The 24,204-nt window shown below is 40.3% G+C and overlaps 1 protein-coding gene across 1 annotated transcript in view; it reads right to left on the reverse strand.

Moving 5' to 3' along the window:
• Positions 1-24,204, reverse strand: part of SCUBE1 (signal peptide, CUB domain and EGF like domain containing 1) — a 314,156-nt gene that overhangs the window by 252,439 nt on the left and 37,513 nt on the right. The window contains exon 3 of the mRNA XM_065410229.1: positions 5,326-5,454. Coding sequence (XP_065266301.1) covers positions 5,326-5,454 — 129 coding nt within the window. The remainder of the gene's footprint in view (positions 1-5,325; positions 5,455-24,204) is intronic.

Below are 24,204 nucleotides of genomic sequence, written 5' to 3' on the forward strand. Positions count from 1 at the left end.
CTGCTAGATTCAAGTCATTCTCCATTTATCATCCTGGCTGCTACTCAGAACTCACAGACATTATGGTAGAAAGTAACAACAAATTCTAAAGTCTCCACAACAGCAGCAGCATAGAAATACAACCCTCCCCACACCCATGTTGCACCTTAGTCTGAAATGGAAGAAGCCTTACAGCACCAGTGCTTTAGCCACCTCACCCCATGCTTAAATCTTTGAAATCATGGCAAGAGCTCATGCAAAGATAGCGGTGTCTAGGCACCAGTGTGATGGTATATAACTGCTTTATCCACAGAGCTACCAGCAGAGTGATCCATTAGACAATACAATTCCCCAAAGAAATCAGCAACTCTTCTAATCAAAATATAGCAATAAATTAAGTGCTAAATTCTACCCATACAGGCCCATCATCTTTCAGAATATGATTCTAGCATTTAAGTTCACACTTAAGTCGATCCCTTCAGCAAAACACTTAATCTGGTGCTTAACTGTAAGTCCCACTGCTGATAATGGGCATTAAGAACACGTCTAGTTGCTTTGCTGAACTGGGCCTGAGATCATATTCTGAATAAGAAGTTTTTAAGGGATAAATCCCACCCACTGAAACTCATGCCAACATCTCCTATAGATGTTACTGGAGCACTCTGCATATCAAAAAACAGAATTTAATCTTAAAATTTATATTTACTATGGATGATTTATATCTACTATGGCTATTAGGCATCAATTGAAAGGATGGTCAATTATTTCAGGGCCTTGGCTAGAGGAAAAAGAGCAACTGAAAGTGACACTATGGCTAAAACTACGAAGGACATGAAATAAAATTAATTTATCAATAAATCAATGGGAGAAAATAAAACTGAAAATAACATCTGGACAAGTGAGCTAATTGCTTTTAAGAAATAAGAGCAGTACTTCATATATGGAAGCAGAAAGCATATTTCATTACTGGTTTCAAATTAAGAATAAAGAAAGCTTATTGCAAGAGCCTAAACATTAGTCTTGTATCTACTGAATAGAATTTAGAATAATAATATTCAAAGAGAACTACTGCTATTTCAAGTGATTGCAATACTAAAAGCAGTTATTTTTAGCAAGACAAGGATCTCATCATAGTTTGAATCCCCATGGTGTCATTCACATTATATTTGAGAAATTCCTCAATAAAAGTGTCAAATAGAGAGCGCGTTGAACTCCCCAGAGGACAGATTTGGATATTTTCCAGTATAAATTTGTAGCCAAGAAATCTCATCCAAAAAAAAAGTTCACTTCATTAGAAAGAAAGAGAAAATGTTTAAATACGAGCACAGGAGAAAACACTTAACCCATCAACCTCATCTTGTCTAATTAATTGAGAAAACTCCATCTTTGGCTGCATCTGAAGAAGATTGTAATCATTTTTCTACACTGACTATATTACAAAGACATGCAGTGGAGGCTTAGAAAGGAATGTGAACCTTGACAAGTAGGGATGGTTCAAAATTTTGCAGGGCCCTGTATGAAGCAAGAGACGTAGGGGTTATGATGTAGCTTTCTTCTCAACTGTGACTGGATTATATCCTCTGGTCAGTGGAGTTCTAGACAAGTCAAGTGTAATCCCAAGAGTGCTACATAGTCACATGTGTAGCTTAGGGAATCACTATCAATAAGTCTCTCATTAAAAATTGTAGAGCAAATGAACTACAATAGGGTGACCTCTGCCTTGTATCCAAGCATACAGCTTCCAGTGATGTCAATGAAACTCTTATGGAAGGGTCCTATTGAATTAAATACAGAAAGAAGAGGCCATGTTTAAACCAACCTCTGGAATGTTATAGTAGCAATATAACTCTATTAAATTCCATAGGATGGTTTACTAATTCTGTAGAACTGAAATCATTGCATGTTGAATTCTATAGAATTTAGAATCCTGTTTAGTTTCTATAGAGCCTTATTTATTTCATCCTGATCAAGTACTATATGGCTTTTCCAGAAAAGACATGGAGATATGTATAAAAGACACTATATAGTCCCAAACTGGCTATCCTTTGGCTTTGAGATTTGCTGGAGCTATCACTTGTACATAAAGCTGAAAAAATATCAGCAAAACAGTTCATTAACTGATGAGAAACTATTTTGTACCATTTTAATAAAACATTACTGGTTTTTCCTGTTAACTACAAAAACAAGAGGTGGTTTTTGAAAGGAAGGGATGTATGTGTGAAGGAAAAGGGACACACACAGCAACTCTTATTTATTCCAGGGTTGAATTTCTCCATTAGAAAAGAAAGGAAAAATCTCTTTTCTTTGGCAGCAAATAGCCAAAGTTTGCCCTGGCCAAAATTTCCAAAAAGTGATGGAAATCTCAGTTTCACTTGTGCAAATGCAGTTTGTTGTAGCTCACTTTGTCTGGGATTTAAGTGCTCATGAACTCAGCTACTAATATTAAGACAGCCAACAATGTCACTCAATGGTTAAAGGCATGCATACTCATCTCAGCTTACGGGAAGTTATGCATACACCTACCCTGTATATAAAAAGACAAGAATGTTCCCCTTTTGATGACTGATGTCCAGTTTCTAAGAGACACAGGCACTCCCCAGAAAGTGTCATTCATGACTAGGTTAAAGTATGATTGTACGGAATGGCAAGGGTCTTGCACTGCCACTGTCTGGACTGAAGACTTCCATCTTGAGGGCTCACTATTGGGCACATTTCAACATCTGTATATTGGTTTAAAATTTTAAAAGGGGGAAAGGGGAGACTGTTCCCCTAATTTCCTTTTCATTGTGAGAATATAAAATCAGTTATTTTATTGCCACATGCCAGCAATCATCCACCATCCCAACTTTTCAATATGCATTCCAAGGAACATATCCTCTCCTAGCTATGTGGCCCCAAAAGGATGAAGACTTAATCTTAGTCCAGTGTCCTAAATATCTATCCTGAGGAGCCCACATAGTATTATTCCCTCTCCTCCTTAGTTCACTGAATCTCCTCTGTGCAGTCAGCTTTGCAGAGGCTTTTGAATGGGATGAAGAGTGCCAATTCACAAAGTGGAGCATGATCTGGGGGATAGCCACTGAACATGACAAATCTTCAGGAGACTCTTGGTAAATCTTAGGTCAATACTTGAAGAATATGTTGGGGAGGACCATGCCCTCTTGTAGGAGGTGTGAAGCTACTCTAGGAAACTCCATGAGTTTCAGTATAGTGTTCTATATTATTGTGGGTCATGCCATCCAAAACATGTGGCTGACCTAAAGTCAATGGAGAAAATTTGAGCATCTGCACAGTCAGCAGAGTTCCATTCTGTGCTCTGAAGACCCTCCAGATGGGGGTTTTGGCTTAGGCAAGGGAGAGTCATGATGCTGGAGACCTGCAGGAAAACCCCACAGATCTAATGAATGTGTGTTTATCAGTTCATGCCCCTTGTCTTCTGTTTGTTAGCACACCACACCCAGCCCCCACCATCGAGAAGATCACACCAAAATTGAGCTGAAAATAAAACTGGTCGAATACAGCAAAATAAACAAAACAAAACAAGAAGCAATAACCACACACACATTTCCACACACATTCATTTGAATGCCAACTGACTGTGCTATTTGAACATGGTTTGTGCCCTGTTTTATTAGATATTCATGAACATTAGTATGAATAGTTTTTTTTTTAAATGACTGTTCTTAATAGACGAAACACCCATGTTCTCATATAATTATTAATTTGACCATCTCTATTTGAAACACATTAATCCAGGAGGATGATCTTGCCCAGAAAGCTTTAACCTAAATTTACTGACAGACTTTTAGAATACTGTGAGGAATGGAGGGAAAGTCTAGAGTTATATTTATACATTAGTCTGTTCAGGGCCTTTTAAATTTCTGTTTGTTTTTGTGACAGACAAAATTTGGAAGCTCAGGTCAAAAAGCCGTTAATAGGCTGGATGTACAACCCACCTGAACAAACATCACTCCAGCATGAAAATGAACAATGGGGGAATATATGAGCTGCAAGATTAAGGAACACCTGCTCAAAAATTCTAGTTGTTCCACAGCCTCACTGAGTGCAGATTGACATTACTGGACAATATTGTTTGTTATTCATTATCTGATCTCCCAATTTTCACTATGTAAACAGGGTTTTCAGCTTTAACCAGACTAAAATGTCAGCTGTGCCAGTCAGTACCTACTACCTACCATATGATTTTACACATACTACCCCACAATGATGTTTGGTCTGTGTCAAAACACTGGTCACTGGAATTTGTGCCTGGGATTTTTGAGCAACTCAGTCTATTGCGGATTGTACATGTATGTGCACATGTACATGCACAGCTGAATGGAAGGCAGGAAGCATGGACACTAGGATTCAGCACAAAGACCTATCATGAAGGTAGGGATGGGGGACTTGCAGTAGCAGTTATAAATGGATGTAATGGCACTAAATGTAATATGTACACATCTTTAATTTACAGAATGTGGGATATACATCTTCATTCCCAAACATGTTTAAAAATCAGAAATGGGTATGAACCAAAATCTTGGATCCAAACACCCCTGAACCTTGGGTGTTTGAAATCCAGATGTGAATCTGCATGCACATCTGGCAGCTTGTGCCCATCTCTGACTTAAACACTGGTAACATAGTTATAATTGTACCATTGCACTGTTCTACTCCCCAGGAATCCTATACTCTCACCAGACTTGTAGCTTTGACAGTCAAGAACTGGATTAGTCCCTGGCCAAGTGTCTACCAGTAATAGTATTGCTTAACTATTATTAATTCTTCTAGTCCCCTAGGAGTTTCATTTTTTTTAAAATCACATGAAAGGCTAGTCATGTTGTCCTGCTAATGTACACCAGTTACTGATACCTTGCTACTGCATTGAAAACAATGAGCCAGACTTTAAAACATATGACAATGGGTTGCCTAGTGCTGGAATGGTAGGAGTTGGAGGCAATAGAGAGAGAGAGAGAGTACTCTAAAAAAAGGGAGGGAAATGAAGACAGGTAACTTTTCTGAAGAAAAAAATAACATTCAGCGTAAGTGTGGCAGTGGCTTTTTGATATATATTAGGGATGAACAAATTAGATTTGAATGGATTGAGGGCTAGGAGAAGCAAAGCTTGTCATTCTCAGGCTCAGTGAACATATTAAGGGCCTAATCCAAAGGCCATTGGACTCACTGGAAAGATTCCAGTCTATTTCAGTGGGGTTTGGATTAGGTCTTAACTGATAATATATGCCTGACTACAGAATTCAGAGAGAAAATATAGCTTGCTAACCACAACTTAATAGGTAAAATGCACAAATTGAGTCACTCATCTTCACCACATTAATTACTTACCAAGACAGTTGTGACCGTCATGGGCCAACATGAATCCATCATAGCACGTGCACCTGTAGTTGCCTGGAATGTTGATGCACTCATGGACACAACCCCCATTGTAGAAGTCATTTTCACACTCGTCAATGTCTAAAACACAGGGTGGGGAAAAGCAATTTTCATTAAAAGATTTTACCAAGAATTCTGTTTATCCTGGATTATGGGTGTCAGCATACAGAAATATTCCCCCTGCTAAATTTGTAACATTGAATAAACATATATGAATATTATATCATACATTTATATTACAACTTTTACCCAACAGAGATCTCAGAGTGCATTATGGAATGTATATGTAAGTGATCAGCTAGGACTGAATTTCAGCCACCTTGTGGGTACAACGTAGCAGCCATTCTGTTTCATGAGAACACTTTTTAGGAGGGGCTTGAGGAATAACTATATTCCCCTCAGAAATTGAAACAGCACGGGGATGAATTTAGGTGGGCAATCTGGAATTTGTCCAGCAAGGATACTTTATGAATCATTCATAAATATTACACTACCTCACAGTACTATTTTATGGCATTGATTCAATATTAAGGGCCCCGTCTACCAAAACTGGGGTTGAGATTCCACGTGAACTGAAACCACCATTTTGAAGTGCTCTGTTATTTTCAACTTATAGTGAGAAGTGGGGATGGTCCTGGGTAAAATCACTGTACTGGGACTCAGAGGATGGGGGTTCCATTTCTGGCTCTGCCACAGACTTCCTGCATGACCTTGGGCAAGTTATTTAATCTCTGCGCCTCAGTTCCCCTTCTCTAAATTGGGTGTAATAGTACTTCCTTTCCCCCATCCTTTGTCTGTCTTGTATATTTTGAGTCTAAGCTATTTGGATAGCATCTTTCTGTTACTGTATGAGTGTACGCTGCTTAGGTCCATAGGGCTCTACTTCAGTTAGAGATTCTAGGTGTTATTTATTTGTATTACATTAATAATAAAGCTAATGTGGTTCCATGGACAGCTAGACTAGAAAAATTAACAGAGAGAACAGATCTTTTTTGCCTTCTTCTCTCAAGGAGTTCACGTGACACTGTTCAATTCTAGCAACAGGTTAGAGGACTATTCCACTTCCATGTACAAAAAACTATATAAAATTAGTACTGGAGTCATAAATTCTACCCATTTTGCAGGTAGGGAGTCTTTTTCAGGGACTCACTGTTATTCAATGGAATTCACCATGCTGGATGACAGAAATGTATATCTCCAGAACTGTAGGTAAAACACCAAGGGAGAAAGACCGATGAATTTAAATCATTTTCTGAAAACTTGAACAAAGGTGACAAAGTACAGAGATAGGGCTCATTTTGGTCTCTGACTGTGCTTTGAGAAATGCCAACAGATCAGCAATGAGAGTGATAATCATTATAACCACTCCATCCTGTGTCCCCAAATAGCTCGTTGATGCACTTGGAATAAACAGTGCCCAGGAAGTTTATTCATAAACACAAGTCCTAAGCAACTGCAGTGCCCAAGTAGGGTATTAAATGTGATTAGGTAGAGCAATGATGCTTTAGTGAGTAGAATATACCAGGAATTTGAACTAGGAGCATGGTCAGTTATATTAAACCTGTATATTTTTCATTTTATTCAAATTGCTCCCTGTATATAGCTTCGTTTACCTTCTCTTATTCCACCTATAAGGCCAATATTTGGCTTTTTTCTGTGATAACTATAGAGTTAGTCCAGTCTGTTGATTCTCGAATTTCAGCCACCCATAGCTTGTCAGGCTTTGATAACATTGTGACCCCTTTCCAGATGAACCCAACCACACAAAGCGAAACAAGTGAAACAGAGATATGTTTTAATCCAGTGGTTCTCAACCTTTCCAGACTACTGTACCCCTTTCAGGAGTCTGATTTGTCTTGCGTACGCCAAGTTTCACCTCACTTAAAAAATACTTGCTTACAAAATCAGACATAAAAATACAAAAGTGTCATAGCACACTATTATTGAAAAATTGCTTACTTTCTCATTTTTACAATATATTCCAATCGATTTATTTTATAATTATATGGTACTTACTTTTCAGTGTGATACTTGAGCCTGTTTTTCATTTGTGAGGCTTATCTGAAGCCCAAGCCCCACTACCTGGGGCTGAAGCATGTAACTTAGCTTCGTGGGGCCCCCTGTGGCGTGAGGCCCCAGGCAATTGCCCTGCTTGCCATCCCCTAATGCCGACTCTGCACTTGTGAACCCCCTAAACCTGTCCCACAACCTTCCTGGAGGTCGCAACTCCCAGGTTGAGAAACACTGATATAGATGAGTTAAGTATCCCCTGGAAGACCTCTCCATATCCCAAGGGGTAAGCATACCCCCTGGTTAAGAACTTCAATCCATCCATAAGTTGTTGAGCTAGATGCAGGAATTACTGGATGACCTACATAGCCTCTTTTATACAGGAGATCAGACTAAATGATCATAAATGGACCTTCTGGGCTTAAAATCTATGGATCTATGAATAAGCATTTTGCTTGGTTTTATGTCAAGACAAAAAAATCACTCACTGGCACCTGAAGGGAGATTTGAGGGATTGCACAAAAAAATGGATCCAAACTATCTCAAGAAGCTGGAGAACTCAGGCAAACTTTTCAAGAAAATTTGCACTTTGAATGAACCACACAAGTTTTGCGTGGGTTTGGATTTCTTAACAAAAAGATTTGTGCAGCTCATTTTTGAATTCATATACAGTATGTCCCTATGACAGAGGCATTGATAGGTTTTGTGTTGCAAGTAAAATGCTAGCCACATTAGAGAGCAAAACCGGTAACACTGCTTCAGTGCAAAGACATCACCATATTAAGGGCCTGTATTGTAGGTTTAGCGATAAGTATATTGCTAGCGACCAGTGAGGTTGCATAGGAGATAATTGAATAAAAATGGCTGGCTGATGTGAATCTGTGGGCTCCTCTTCTGGAATCTTCATTACATTAGTGTTTATTCTGAAGTAACACCGTTGATTTCAGTGGAATTATACCAGCATAACTGAGATCAGAAGCTGGCCCAACATTTTCATATTGTAGCTATTACTTTCCAACCATTGACCCTACAAGACACCACCTCAGGGAAGCACAAAGCTACTGAGTTCCAATGTCTGATTACCCAAAACCTACATGAGAACCTCTTTGGTCAAAGAAGTCAGGCTGGAAATCTCATTTGAATAGACTTGCTCGATTTCCATTGCTTCCTCATTTTGGCCAGAGTGGAAATACCAGGAGAAAAAAGGCTTTTCTTTTTGTTTTTCCAGTTCCAGCCGTGGTTAAAGCCATGAAGCACAGAGACACACAAAAATGGAAACAAAACCAAAGGCAAAAATCCCAAAGTGATGGGAAATTTTCTGAATCTCAGTGAAGGCACTAAGGACTACATTGTCATTGCACTGAACTTCATTATAGCTAGCTAGCCAGCTATAAGCAAGTGGCTTTCCCACCATGCTTTTTACACAGTTCACACTCTGGAGCTGATCCAAATGCTCCCACTTCCCCCACAACCCCACTGGAATCTGCCCTTATCATTAACTTAAATAAGGGTTCAGGGAAGATCTGTCCACAATGCTAACTTGCACTTGCTCTAAAAATATAAAATTCTAATACAGGAGAAACTATTCATTACAACATTCATGTTTGTAATCTATTGATTTTTGGTATTGTCAAAACAGTAGTGAACTGAAATCAATATTTAGTAAAAAGAAATTAAGAAACCAGACTAAAAAGATATCTGAAGTTGTTGAGCAAACTATGGGTATTTTAGGAGCTGTGACTTTATCCTAAAAGTACAAGAGCCCGTTTTGCCCCTTATGCTGAAATACCACCTCTAAAATAATTTTGATATCCACATGCTACAGTTCAAAAACTTGAAGTGTATCTTAGGTATTTGGGAAAGTTCCAGAATTCTGTACATCACTGTATACATTGTGTTAATGTATCAAAATGGGCAAATATGAATTACTAACCTTTGATGAAATGGAAGCTATTCTTAAAATTTTGTGTTAGCGAGGTTGACTATAATTCAACTCAGAGGTGGAATCTGTAGCTTTGACTACGCTAGGGAAATATTTAGAAAGTTTCCCATTGTTGCTAACACCAGTTCAGCTACACAGAGACTCAACTGTTGAGAGCCCCAACATAGACAAAAGACAGCATCAATTGGATTTGCTCTGTTACCAGGTTTAACTTGACATGGTATTAAATATGGTACCATCCACAGTAGCCTAGCGTAACACTTTCAAAAGTACCTAAGGGTATGTCTACACTGCAACATAAACCCAGGCTCAGACTCAGGCTTGAGTCCAACCCTCCTTTCCGTCTATACACAAATCTCTCCGACTCGTGCTTGGACCCAAGGTCCCAGCACCCTGTGAGAGTGGAGGTTCAAGCTTGAGTCAAGACGGGACCCTGGGCTTAAGCCCTATTGTTTTACAGTGTAGATGAAGCACCCCCACACTCATGTCTTGGACATTCACCAAAAGTATCCCACAACCCCATGGTCCAACTTCCTTTGTCCTCTCTATCCCAAGAATTGCCAAATGACTCCAGGGAAATGGAAGCAACCTCCCTTGTTGTAGTGTAGCAGCTCATTGAATCAGCAATTAACCCTTCCCTTTTATTCTGACCGCTGAGCTGCAAACACACCTTTGGAGAACATTGTGTGTTTGCAATGGACACTGATCAGAAGTAGTCCTTTGAAAAGTGCGCTGCTTCATGGTCACAGGAGCACAGCCAGATTTTGTTTAATCTCTGGTGTGAGGCCAGAATTAAAACAGTGGATTTTAGTAAGAGTATTAGGAATGACCATGCATACCAGTGAAGAGTCTTACAGAGTTGGAAATTTACTGGACCCAGTGATCAGTTGAGGGAGTGGATTAAGTGGCTCAAGACCAAATACTGGAAAACCAGGGACCAGAACCACATCTCAGGCAACTTGCTGATATCGTGCCCATTTTATGAGGAGTTTGACTTGGTCCTGGGTACTGCCCCAAGCATAGAGCCAAAAGCAGCGCACAATGACTTGGTCAGCCAGGATGGTGACCCATTTCCCCCAGAATCCAGCATGGGGACTGATGGGAGCCAGCAGCAGGCACCGAGAGTGCCCACTGAAGTGGAGAGCTTTGCCGCAGAAGCAGCTGTAGGACATCCTGGGCCATACTTGGAGGAGCTTTTTGATGCCCTATCCTTGCACCAAGGAACAGCCTGCCGCGGAACTAGCAACAGAGATGGAAGGGACAGAAGCCGCCCTGGAGCCTGGTAGGCTTCTGGCTCCATTTTAACATTTCTGTGCTTCCACACTGGGCTATCTGAGACAATAACCCTCTGTGCCTTGTCCTGTTCCAGGCCCCTCAACCTCTACTGGCTGCAGCTCCTCCCCAGCTCACCCACACAGCAGCAGAAGCCTGGACCAATGTTCCTTCTCAGGCCGTTCAAAGGGGAAGCATTGCCATGGGGAACTTATAGTTGAAGTTCTGGAGAGGGCCAACAAGCAAGTCCAGTACCAAAGATAGGGGGACTTATGGGTAGAGGAAAGGCATGGCGAGAGGCAAGGCTCGGGCTGGCTGCTTGAGGACAGGGATTCAGCAGGGGAGCAGGCACTTGCTTCACAGTTCTTGGAACAGGAATGGCAGCTAAGGGAAGAGGACAGAGGGCAGCAGAAAGAACTGTCGGGGTGGCTGCTACCACCAATGACTGCAAACGTACTAACTCCTGCTGCACCCGCAGCATGCCCTGAGTACCCTCCGCAGTATCCTGTGATGCAGTTCAGAAACAGCTTGGACAACTCCATGGTCAGGTGGCCCATGCAATCAGGGCCTATGAGTGGCTGGGCAGGGCCACTGTGCCCCATGCATTCTTCCATTTTGACCCCCTCCACTGTGAATGTGCCTCCACCCCTTCCCCCAGTGCCAAGTGCACAGCAAACATGAAAGGAAGGGAAAAGAGAACGGGATCAGGGGACATGCAACACTAGGGGGTTTCTGTCTTGTACATGGTTTCACTGTTTGCTCTCGTTCATGTGCTTTTTTTAAGGGTTTGTTGTTACTGGTGTGTTGGTGTGGTACTGGCAGCTGGCCTGCCTGGCAATGGGTGAATATCGTACTTTTCTAATACACGTTTATACATAAAGCATTTTATCAAGAAAGTTTATTGCTACCACTGCATCACATCATACAATGTGCATATTTCACATAATAAAGGTAAACATATGATCAGGGACAACTGGTAATTAGTATGCAAAACACCATTCCTCAATATAGTTAGCTACATTAATCCATTCTTTTATCACTTCCTTATATCAATCCATACTGTCACCCAACCACCCCTCCCGCATTTGATAAGTGGTCAGGTCTTTCATAAGTACATTGCACATCAATCAACTCCCCCCTCAAGCAGTCAACCCCTCCTCCCCCACAATCACATTCATAAAGGTACTATTCTCCCTCTTCCATTGGGTCATGCTAGTCCATAGTGTGGAAACACAAAGCATCCCTGACTTCTGTTGCCCAGTTGCATCCAGCTCCAGCTGCGGTAGGTGCACTTTCTGGTTAAGTGTACCAGTTCAGCAGTCCCTCAGTATTATAGGTCCATTCGCGGGAAATGGCTCACCTTTGGCTTCACAAAGACTGTGAAGAGCACAGCAAGCCCTAGTAATGTGCACAGCATTGATGACACTGGAATCCAAATGGGTTTGTAGACCTCTCCCATGCAGGGGTGGTGGAACAAGTTTTATAGTGGGGGCGCTGAGAGCCATTGAACCAAACTGCAAACCCTGTATATGATGGAAACCACTTCAAGCCCGGGGGTGCTGCAGCATCACCTGTGCCTGTAGTGCTAGCACCAATGCTCCAATGGGATTTCAATCTGCCAAATGCACATTCAGCAACCATTCTACACAGGCTGAGAGTGTAATTAAACCTTCCTTTGCCAGGGTCTCTGATATCAGGGTATGGTCTCATAAGCCAAGGCAAAAGCAGGTGTGCGAGGTCCCCCCAGAACAATGGTGAGGACAGTAACTCCATTCATGACAATGTCATTTGATGGGAATAGTGTCCCAGCCTCTCTGTGAAAGTAGACTCCCGCTCTGTGAAAAATTCTGGCATCATGAACTATTCCAGTGCAGTCCATGCTGACATTCATAAATCAGCCTCTGTGGTCCATGAGGGCCTGCATAACAATGTGCTCTTTGCAATTTATGTACCCATGTGCTCACTGAGGAGGGAAAACTATAGACATGAGTCCCATCAATAGCACCCTCACAGTTAGAAAACCCCATTTTCTCAAAGCCAGCAATTACTTCAAGAATATCATTTATGCTGGCCACTTTGGGGTAAGCCACACACCTGATTGCCTCAGAAACCTCTGCCTCCACTTTATCCACAGTCAACTTTCTAATACCGAACCGCTTGTCAACGGACGTGTAGCAGTCTGGGGTGGTCAGCTTCCAGATGGTTATGGCAACCCACTTCTGGACTGGCAAGGCTGCCTTCATGTGTGTGTCTTTACATTGGAGGGTCGGGACAAGCCACCCACCAAGCTCCTGAAATGTAGCTTTCTTCATGAGAAAGTTCTGGACTCCCTGCTGGTCACCTCAAGTCTGCATGATGATGTGGTCCCACCAGTCTGTGCTTATGGCCCTGCTCCAGAAGCACCGGTCTATGTAGAGGGCATCCATGGCTGCAATGAGTGTCATGAGCAGCATCAGCCAGTTCAAGTTGGCTATGACTGTGTCCTCCTCCTCATGCTCCATCATTTGCTCTGCCAGGTGCCTTCAGTTGGTCAGAAAATTCTACTGAAATATCCACCAGCATCTCACAGAAGCTCTGCCCGTTTCCTGGCAAGCAAGAAAAGTTCTTCAAATGGCACCTGCTCCATGTTGCTGGCTCCGGTTGCTGGGAGCACACAGACCAAAATGACTGCTTGGCTGGCTGCGCTGGCAGGCTGTTCAAACTTCCTGTAACGTGCAGGGTGGACAGCCAATTTTTCCTACAGTGCATCATGATCAAAGGGCTAGAGCGGCAACATTTCTGGAAGATGCCAGGAAGTCTGGCATATAGTTGGTTGGATTCAAGTCTGTGTACTGCAGTGTGGATGTCAGAGCAATGGGTTTGAACTCAGGTTAGAAAATTCTTAATCTGTGGTTGACAATCACCGTAGCTGTTCAAGCTCTGGGTTCTCTAACACAAAGTCCGCTGACTAGAGGCCCACTAACTCTGGGCTTACACTGCAGTGAAGACATACCCTGAATGAGTTAGAACTCTAAATTCAATTTTCAAAAGTGACTTTGGCACTTAGGAGCCTAAATCTCACAGAGACAGTTAAGAACTGGCCATGTTCAGATCCAAAAAACAAAAACAAAAAAACCCCACATCAGGTATTTTGTGCACATAAAATAGGCATATACAAAAATAAGTGTTTGCAATTACAGTGACTAAGACTGAAAATCTGGTTCTGACTATAAGGCACCTTTTCCTGTGCTGTCAAGCTGGAAAGGGACAACCAGTACCCTACGATAGAGGGGGGAAAAAAATCAGATTCACTTTGCTAATGTGTTCACGAGAGATATTTTTAGCTGTTAAAGCAGTTTGAATCTGGATTTTATTTGAGGCAAAACCACCATTTATACCCTTGATGAAATTCTGGTTACAAAAGGTACAGGGAAAGCTTTAAACCAATCTCTATAGCATCGACAATACCCAACCAAACTCATGTATATAACGTAATATACCCTGCAAGTCAGTAATATAAAAGGACCAATATAAAGTGAAGGCACTGTCCTAAAAGGAAATAAACTATCCTAATTCACGACTACACATAATCCACAGTAAAAAACCTTCATGGGTGAGATAGCACCTCTATGAAAGAGATGAAGACAAAAGTGGAGTGAGTGATTGTACTGTGAAAACAACATTTCATAGAGTCTATGTTGCCACAATCATACTGCACTTGTAAATTATGACTTACATCCACATTGCAGCTACTACCTGCCACAGCTGTCAATTTTCAAATTTATACAAATGCATCATCAGTGTCTCAGCTTACTTTGACAGTCTGTCTGTCTCTGAAGTTACTCTTGGATGATCCGTGATATCCTCTGTTCATTTTAAAATTTAAAAGGAAAAGATCAGTAAAAAAACCTGCAGTGGTAAAAAGGAGCTAATACTAGGCTGGATCTGCTGACAAGTATGTGCATTGGTTCAGCTATAAGTTTGGATCAGTAAAATAGGAAAAAGGAAGGATGCCCACAGCTGGTTGACAAAGCCACTAGATCTAGAATTCTCAACAGAACCAGCTCTCTTATAAGTACATGTAGACCTGATTGAGCAAAGTTAAAAATACCACAAGAACAGATTTTTCTCTCCTAGTATTTCAATAATTCTGCTTCCAGTTCCAGTGGAAAGTAAAGGCACAGTGATACACAGTAGTTAACAACAAAAAAGTTTTACACTTTAGAACCTCAAAAAAAGGCTAAGGTAATCAGAGTTTTGAGTAAATGTCAATTCCCTTTTTATCTAATTAGGTTCACTCTATTGTAATTGTGATGTTTATTGAGCACTAACAACATGCTCAATATTGTATGGGAAGAGAAAGACATGGATCTTACCCCAAGGATCCTATACAATCTAACTCCAACAGAGTCCATCCCTATTTTTTACCATACTGGTTGACATTCATCAAGCACTTGAATCTCCAAAGAGTATCAGGAGGCATGTAATGAAATTTACTCTACTGGGTGTATAAGCATAACAGCAGCTCATACAGAGCCTGATCCAAAGCCCATTGAAATCAATGGAAGTCTTTGCATTGACTTCTGTGGGTTTTTGGGTCAGACCCAGTCTTACTGTAATTAACACGTAACAAAGGATGGCTTGCCTTTGAAAGCCTTAGAGCTAAATTTAATTTACTGCACTCTGCAGATTTCTGTAGACTGCTGCAAATGGAACATTTGGCTTGACTTTTATCCTGACAACTATGAAAGGGTACAGATCCCAATATCCACATGCTGTCTGTGTCAGCAATAATCGATCTTCAGACCATGGCATAGTTTGTTTGAAAGGAGTGTTTTTTCTTAGAAACCTTAATCTCTTTCTGTACTCCCAGTTATAAAAGGGGGGTGGTGGATTTAATTTAGTATAATTAAATTGAAATTGACTTTGAATAAAATAATTTATGCTTTTGAATCTCCTTAAATATATACCAACAGGAATCTATCTGCCCACATCCATTTTATACATCTTTCATCTAAATTAGAGATTCAAATGCAAAATCTAGCACTGAGGATATCATGAGAATAGTGAGGATATCATGTAGATGTCAGCATACTCCCTAAAAGAGTTTGCACTCTAAAATGGTTTGAAATGTAATGTTTTAATTGTTGGTGTGCCAGTAGTTGGTTAGATATACATATTTCTTCAAGATCTGAAGGAGACAGGTTTCAATGTATAGATATCTTTATTTCTGCAATTTGAACAATGTATCATCAAAGAATCATTAGGGAAAATAAATAAAATTTGTCTTGTTTGGAGGCTTGGAAAAGTTAATGAAGAAACTACATAGGTGCATAATTTTAGATTTTCATACCTCAGGCCCCAAGAAATGTTGTTAGTTCTCATTTTGCCTACGGAAAATGAGAGAGAAGAACTTGCAACGCTCTGTGGGGTTTATTTCGTTGCACTAAAAGACTGGTCACACAATACCTTTTCAATTGTAGCATGTTACCTACAGCTCTGGAATTGAATATTGCAATCCCCATTGCAAAATGTTGCAATACACATTGATCACGTATATAATAATAGTGATATTTTTTGTTTCTATTGTGCCTTCCACACAAGGACTTCAAATTAAACCTCAGTCACTCGTCCTATCTGAGATAAGGAAGTATCCTCATTTTTCAAATGTGTGCATTAGGGGGGAAAAAGATACTATCTATGCTAATTTATAGGCCTTGTACAAGTAAGAATACAACCCCAAATTTAATAGGTGTAAGACCTCCACTCTTCCTCACTGCAACCTCCTCTCAGAAAAGTCTGAGAAAAGAGGAGTATCTTACAGTGTCTGGAGGTTATAAAGTCCCAGGGTGAAATTTCAACCCTATTAAAGTCAATGGGAGGTTTGCAATGGACTTCAGTGGGGCCAAGATTTCACCCCCAGACTCTGTTCTTAGAAGTTTGTGGAGTCGAGGTCCCTTCACTTACGCATCCTGCCCTCTTGTTTAAAATAGCTACATTGATTGGGTCACTAAGACTAAGATAGTACTGTGGAAACCACGGTACCAAGTGATTAAATGGACTTGCCCTCAGCCTAGGGTGACCAGATAGCAAGTGTAAAAAAATCGGGACGGGGGTAGAGGGTAATAGGTGCCTACATCAGAAAAAGCCCCCAAAATCGGGACTGTCCCTATAAAATTGGGACATCTGGTCACCCTACCTCAGTCACAGAGTATATCTGTCAAGGATGGGATTAGGACTCAAATTCCTGATTTCTAGTTCCAAATTCAGAATAGTAAACAATGCATTATCTTGCCCATTTTACAAGTGAGGAAACAGACACAGAGATTAAATAATGTGTAACAAGCCAGTAGCAAAGCCAAAAACAGAAACTCAGGACTAAGCCCCAGTCCTAGGTCATAACTGTAAGACCAGCCTTCTTCTCTAGTATGTCTGGGTTACAATATCTGTATTTTGTAACCATAAGAGTTGTACAAATTGAAAAACTGTATGGAGGATGGATAGATTTACTTTTCTTGGTCATACTGTTAAACGTGTTGGATAACCTGTCGGGACGATTTGAGACAACCACTTGAACATTTGTACTTCTCATATAAAGTTACACCTTTCTAGAACTAGAAAGCCAATTCTGGATTGACCAGCTGGAACAAAAGCTTATGACTGATAACATCGCACCCATTGGTCAAATTTTCCAGAAGCGCAAGTTTCGCTGGAAACTCACAACCAGAGAAAGATCCAGAAAAGGATACAATTCTAAATGGGAGTTTAGCTTCAGTGAAGTTTGCAGAATTTGGTGCAGTTCCCTGTACGTTATCTCAAGTCATTCGAGATTTGCTTATGAATTGGAAGATTTGGCCTAACCAGAGAAATGAAAAATCAAAGATGAGAATATGTTACCAATTCCACTGATCCCAAAGATCCATTGAAATTTTTGCACTTCAGCCAGTGGACTTTCAGAGAGAAGAGTATTTCATGTCATGTTCTGAGCCTGAGTATTTATTAATGTATCAAGAGATTTGAGATTCATTCAGATTTTTTTCCCCAAACAAATCCATTTCAAAGTGAGGTTAATTTCTGAAAAGACCTTTCCATGGATGGGTTCATACCTTACTTTGAATGGAAAGAAACATTAGTTTTTTAAATTAGATTTGGTTCCTTCCTTCAACCTAAAGAAATAAGATTTTTTCCCTATTTTTGCCTCATAACTGTTAATGTTCTTTTGACTCCTGTGGCCTTTGAAATACTATGATCTAATGAATCAGCGAGAAACACGTAGTGTGCATTTTTATTGCTTTCCAGTTATGATGTCTTCAAGATGTTTGTGTCCAAGAATACTGTAAAGTTAGCCATTCGGACGGTTCGAAGAGCCAAGGTACAGGGTGACCAGGATGGGAGTTGGGAGGTCCACAAAATGAAAGCCTGATGTTTCTCTGTGAGGCCAGAGGAAAGGTGCAACAGTTATTATGGTATCTCTAGCATCAGATTGCTTTGATAAAAGCCCATAAGAGCCCTCTTGCTAGTGATAGCCTCGCTCCAACTTTTTTTCTATTGGGGTGTCCAGAGAGAAACAAAAATAATCTAGTTGTTACAGCTTTCTCTAAAAAAAGGTCACAAAGCCCTATTTTCCAATATTCAAATGGCAATGAAATGAAAGTGCCACACCAATATAATGGGTCTGATTTGGATACAAATTGTGGTGGTGTGGAGTTTTTTGGGTTTTTTAGTAAACCAGTTCATGTGGAAAACATGCAACACTGTGTTGGTTTTATTTGCTTCCTTTTTTCTGGAAGGTACTATGTTTTATACCCTTTTAGGGCAGTTGTAAAAAAAATAAAAGAACTAACACAAACCAAACTATGGAAGGGTATGTCAAGCTGGTTAAATAAAATAAAAGCTCAATTGATGCATTTCTGTCATTACTAAAAAAGTTCTAAAATTAAAGTTGTTATTGTATCTTTCCTACAAGTATTTCTGATGCATTTGGAAAGCATTTGAAATAGCTGATGATTTACCTCTTGCTGCAAATATTTTCTACTTGCGGAAGCACTGTGTAATGTCTTTGCTCTTCTCCAAAAAATATTGTCTCTAGTTATTATCTTTTGAGTCATGAATTTTAAGAAAGCTAAAAGGCATCTATTTAAGGACTCATTCTTAAAAAGATCTCTTTTATCGGAGAAATAACAATAGTATTAAAACCTGAGTCTTGCCCTAATACCTCGTGATCATAGCAAATGTGAAGCAAGTTACTTAAAGACATATGGGATAAAGATGCCTCTTTTAGAACTGTCAGACCAAGGAGCCCATGAAGCTTATGGGTTTGCTTCAGTAGGAAAAGGAGATGGTTAGCAAACATATTAGTTTGTGTGTTTTAGTTAACATGGTCTAGATAATATTTAGTCATGTCATGAGTGCAGGGGACTGGACTAGATGGCCTCTCAAGGTCCCTTCCAGTCCTATGATCCTGTCTTTTAAACACCACTTAAACACCTAGCAGAGACAAAAAGAGTCATGTTTAAAAATGTGTTAGTTGGTCATGGTGAACACTCAGGTGCATGTATGTGTGGCTACTACAGGGGAAGGCTTTTCCATAACTAACACTTTTTTTAAATGGGAAGTTTGCACAGAGAACAAGCATAAATACAGCTTTTATGTAGTAATTACAGGTTTAATTATTTATTGTTTGTTCAGTGCCTTGTCATATTCATCTTTCAGTGAGAAAACATGCTCCCCTTTAGCTCCACAGCTATTTCTGCCCTTGGTTTCTCCCAAATCCCTATTCACTTTCTCTATTTCTCTTCCCTATCCCTGTCTTTGGGCATCTCCTTTCTTCTTTCCCCTGCATTGCCTTCCCTGCAGAAACTCCCAATTTCCACCACAATGGGGTCATTTTCACTCCTTTCTCCCATTTCATCTGCTACAATGATCAGCAATTAAACATTAGTTTGCAATGTTGTTGTAGTCATATTGGTCCCAGAATATGAAGAGACATGGTAGGTGATGTAATATCTTTTACTGAACCAACTTCTGTTGGTGGAATGTACAAGCTTTCAGACTTCACAGAGCTCTTTTCAGGTCAAGATTAATCAAATAATTAATGTTAATACTTAAGTATCATCATTGGGCTGTAGAGATGACAGTCCAATCAGATTAGTGGAAGACAAGCTACTGTCTTCCTGCAGTAGATCAGCTGGTTGAGCAGTAGACTATGGGTTCAATTTATATAGCAATCCATAGGTTGCAGGTTCAATTTCAGCTTGAAGGAACTACTTGCTTTTTTCATGGATGATAGAATAGGTCCCAGAAGAATGGAGAAGGGCTAACGTAGTGCCCATCTTTAAAAAGAGGGGGAAGGAGGAGCTGGGGAACTCTAGACCAGTCAGCCTGACTTCAATACCTGGGAAGCTACTAGAGCAAAGTATAAAACTATTCAATTTGCGAATACTTGGAGGTTGACGAGGCAATCATAGCAGCCAGCATGGATTTACTAAGAACAAATCATGCCAAACCAGCTTGATTTCCTTCTTTGACAGGGTAACTGGTTTGGTGGATAGGGGGCAGCAGTGGACATAATATACCCGGTTTTCAGCAAGGCTTTTGATACAGTCCCACACGACATTCTGATAAGTAAGCTGGAGAAACCTGGGCTCAGCGGAACTACCATTAAGTGGATACATAATTGATTAAACAACCACAAACAAAGAGTAACTATTAATAGAATGATGTTAGATTGGAGGGAGGTCTCAAGTGGTGTTCCACACGGATCTCTTCTGGGCTCGATGTTGTTTAACAGCTTTATTAATGACCTGGGTGATCAAATTTGCAGATGACACAAAGCTGGGGGCGGGGGGAAGGGCAGTTGCCAATACTTTGGAGGATAGAGTTAAAATTCAGAGGGATCTTGATTAAATGGAGAACTGGGCTACAGACAACATAATTAAATTCAACAGACAAATGCAAGGTGCTACACTTAGGGAAGAAAAATCAAGTGCGCAAATACAGAATGGGGGACAATTGGCTTGTCAGCAGCCCTGCTGAGAAGGATCTGGGAGTGTGGTGGATTACAACCTCAACATGAGTCAGCATTGTGATGCTGTTGCAAGAAAAGCAAATGCAATTTTAGGTTGCATTAACAGAAGCATTGCATGCAAGTCACAGGAGGTGATAGTATTGCTCCACTCAGCACTGGCTGGGCCTCAGCTGGAATACTGTGTCCAATTTTGGTCACTAATGTATAGAAAAGATGTGGAGAAACTGGAAAGGATCCGTAGACGAACGACAAAGACGATCAAAGGTATGGAATGCAAGCCATATGAGCAAAACTGAAGGAACTGGGTAAGTTTAGTTTGGAAAAGAGGAGATTAAGGGGGGACATGATAGCGGTCTTCAAATACTTGAAAGGCTGCCATAAAAAAGATGGGGAAAAGTTGTTCTCTCTTGCCACAGAGGGCAGGACAAGAGGCAATGGTTAAAAATACAGCATAGCTGATTTAGATTAAATCTCAGGAAAAACTTCCTAAATGTAAGAACAATATGACAATAGAACAGACTGCTTAGGGAGGTTGTGGAAACTCCTTCACTGGAGGTTTTCAAAAGGAGGGCGGATAACCATCTGTCTTGGATGGTTTAGAAACAACAAATCCTGCATCTTGGCAGAGGGTTAGACTAGATGGTCCTTGTAGTCCCTTCTAACCCTATAATTCTAAGAGAGTTTACCCCTCTGAATCATTGGTTCAAGCTGTTTGCAGACCCAGGCAAACATTATTGCCTCACTTTATACTTGGTTCACGTATGGTAAGTTCTTTCTGAAGCTATGAAAGTGAAGATGCTACATAATCTTGACATCACCTGCAGGCCACAAAAATCCCCTCTCTGGGCTGCAGGTTTATTCCACATCCTGGAATAGAATGTGAGGTGAGGTCAAAAAAATGAAATCAACCATCATTAAGACTCGGGAAATTCCAGAGTTGAGTGCTTAATTGCTTACGGCCTTACCATGGCACTAATGGTGGAGTTTATTTGGCATTCTTTGTCTATAATGCCCATTTATTTTCTAAAAAGACCATCGCAAGTACGGTCATAAAAAAAACCCACAAAGAAGTATAGCTCTCTCCTCAGAGGGTGTATATAAATACCATTAGTGATAATGAGTATTGTGTATGTGTGACGGCCACTGTCTTAGCCATCAGAGTGGGGACTGAACACAGGCGCTCCAATGCTAAAAACTAGTGTGGGTTGGGAATTTTTTTTATTAAATGTTTTTCATTGGGAAATGTTCATCTATCAAAATGGTTTTTCAGGTCCAGGATGGAATTTCTGGTTAAATCAAGAGACAGAGACATCCTGAATAGCCAATAATTTAGAGCTTAGGGCACTCACCTGGGATGACACAGACTCGGGTTCCATTCCCTGTTCTGTCTGATTCAGAGTGTGTCTCTCTCTCTGTTTTTTTGGTGAAAATTTTCAAAGGTCTAGTTTTCATTCCAATGACAAGCAAAATGTCAGAAATTCAAAATTTTTCACAAAACCGAATTATTGTTTTCTACCCAGCCCTACTAAAAGCATGACTCTCTTCAGCATGAGCTAAAGATCCATGCTCACAAGCTGGGAGCAGTTACACACCCACATCCTGTGTGGATGTGACACAGAAAGGGACACATAATATGCACTAGCCAGTGAGTTACACATGTGCATTGAGGGGCAAATATAATGCAATGTCAGACACATGCATAAAAATGGACGTATACAATTGCATCTGAACTGCTTGCTACATTCTAGGTCTATTCGGTGTTCATATCGAACTTTTCTAGATCAGTCCAAATTGTTGTTATCCTGCATAAGACATCTTGAACCCCTAATTGGGATTTGTTCATGGTTTGACATGTTTCCTAATTGATATTTAAACAGATTGGCTACAAGTTCTTTGAACTGCAAATGAGATATCAAAATAAAGATTGATACCTGCAGAGCACATAACAGTTTTAGAGTCTGTCTTTATTTAGTAGCTGCAGCACCTGACAGGCTCAAGCAGAGAGACTTCCTGTTCACAAGTCATTATGGATGTGAAACATGACATCTGACAGTACTTCTCCCACCACTGCTAAATCACACCCACTTCCACCACAATTCTCTCTTTTAATTTAAGGGGAAATGTTTGATTCCATGTCTAATCCAGGAAATGCTTGGAAGACTAATGGGAGCATATTTTGGTGCTTTTTAATTCCCCATGTGATGTGCATGGATCCTGGCAACTGGGGCTTTAGTAAATCACAGTTGAAAGAATAATCTCACATATTCAAACTCAGCAAATAAACATAAAAGATTTGGGGTCCTCTCCCCACCACTTTAAGATTATGCAACCATCCAAGTAATATATGTATAACTCACTAACTGTATTAACCTAGAGTCACATGGAATTCCTGATCATGGAATTCTGACATACAAAACATGTCACTCAAAATCCATGACTTTTTGATTCTTTTAAAAATGGATAGAAGTTTTTTCTAAAATTAAAGCCCATTTTACCAGCATTGTTTGCTGGACACTAACCTACCTTTTTTGGCTTTTGGGTGGGAGCGCATAACAGAAAGTTGTAGTTTCTTCTGCATTCCTATAATAAAGAACCAGTGGCTGATCACACACTGTAAAATGGGTAACTCCTATGTACAGTGTATTTCATGCTTCAGTCTCTGGCAGATTAGTACTACTTAAATTTCATGCTGACCCACCCAAGGCCATGAGTGATACATTATGCTCTATGCTGTTGGTTAATTACACAGAACACATGAATGCTATTCTTACTGGGAGCATGACAAAACCTTACTGCAATAACAACCCATTTAATAATGTGTTGGGGGACAATGCAGTTGTGTTCCCCGCTAGTACCAGACCCAGTATCCATGTGACCCAGGAAACAAAAGCTTTGGGTCATCTGTGGCATTCCAATCTTGGCAAGTTAATGGTTCACACAGCTGCCCGTCATCATCACCATATGCTAAACAAAATGCTTTCCCACTAGTTCACAGCTGCAAAAGTCTTAATTTATTCAGCTAGTATCAGCCTATATTCAATATAGGTCTGGAAGCTTTAAGTAAGGAAAGCCTTCCATAATTGGGCTTGCAAAGCAAAGACAAGCATATGCTTCTGGCTGTATTGAAATGACCAGATATTTTAGTTAATTCCGAACACTCAGGACAATACTACATCTATTAAATTGCACTTAACTGGGAGAGGATTCTGTAAATGAACATGCAAATGAGCAAAGCATGCATTTATTTCTGAATTATTGTACCACCATTATTGCCACAGCTAGCTTTTAAATTAGAGAAAGGTTTACTCAGACTAGGTGGGCAACTATAGACAGTCAACCATTTTAACACTTAAAAATGTTGTATTGAAGGAGTGGGTATAAGTATACTGTACATAAGGACACAATTAGTCACCTTCAGGGATGGAAAACTGAAGTTCCAATGCTTGGGGTCATTAAAGATCTCATGGTAGTTTTGGCAAGACTAGGAGGTCAATCCTGATAAAGTGACCAAATTTCAATTTGGGTAATTTTACATTTTACTTATTAAATTTCCCTGTATTTTCTACTGGATAAGGTATTATTTCCTTTCTGTCCTAAATTG

The sequence above is a fragment of the Emys orbicularis genome, chromosome 1, assembly GCF_028017835.1.
Source record: "Emys orbicularis isolate rEmyOrb1 chromosome 1, rEmyOrb1.hap1, whole genome shotgun sequence".
In the NCBI taxonomy this organism is placed as follows: Eukaryota; Metazoa; Chordata; order Testudines; family Emydidae; genus Emys; species Emys orbicularis.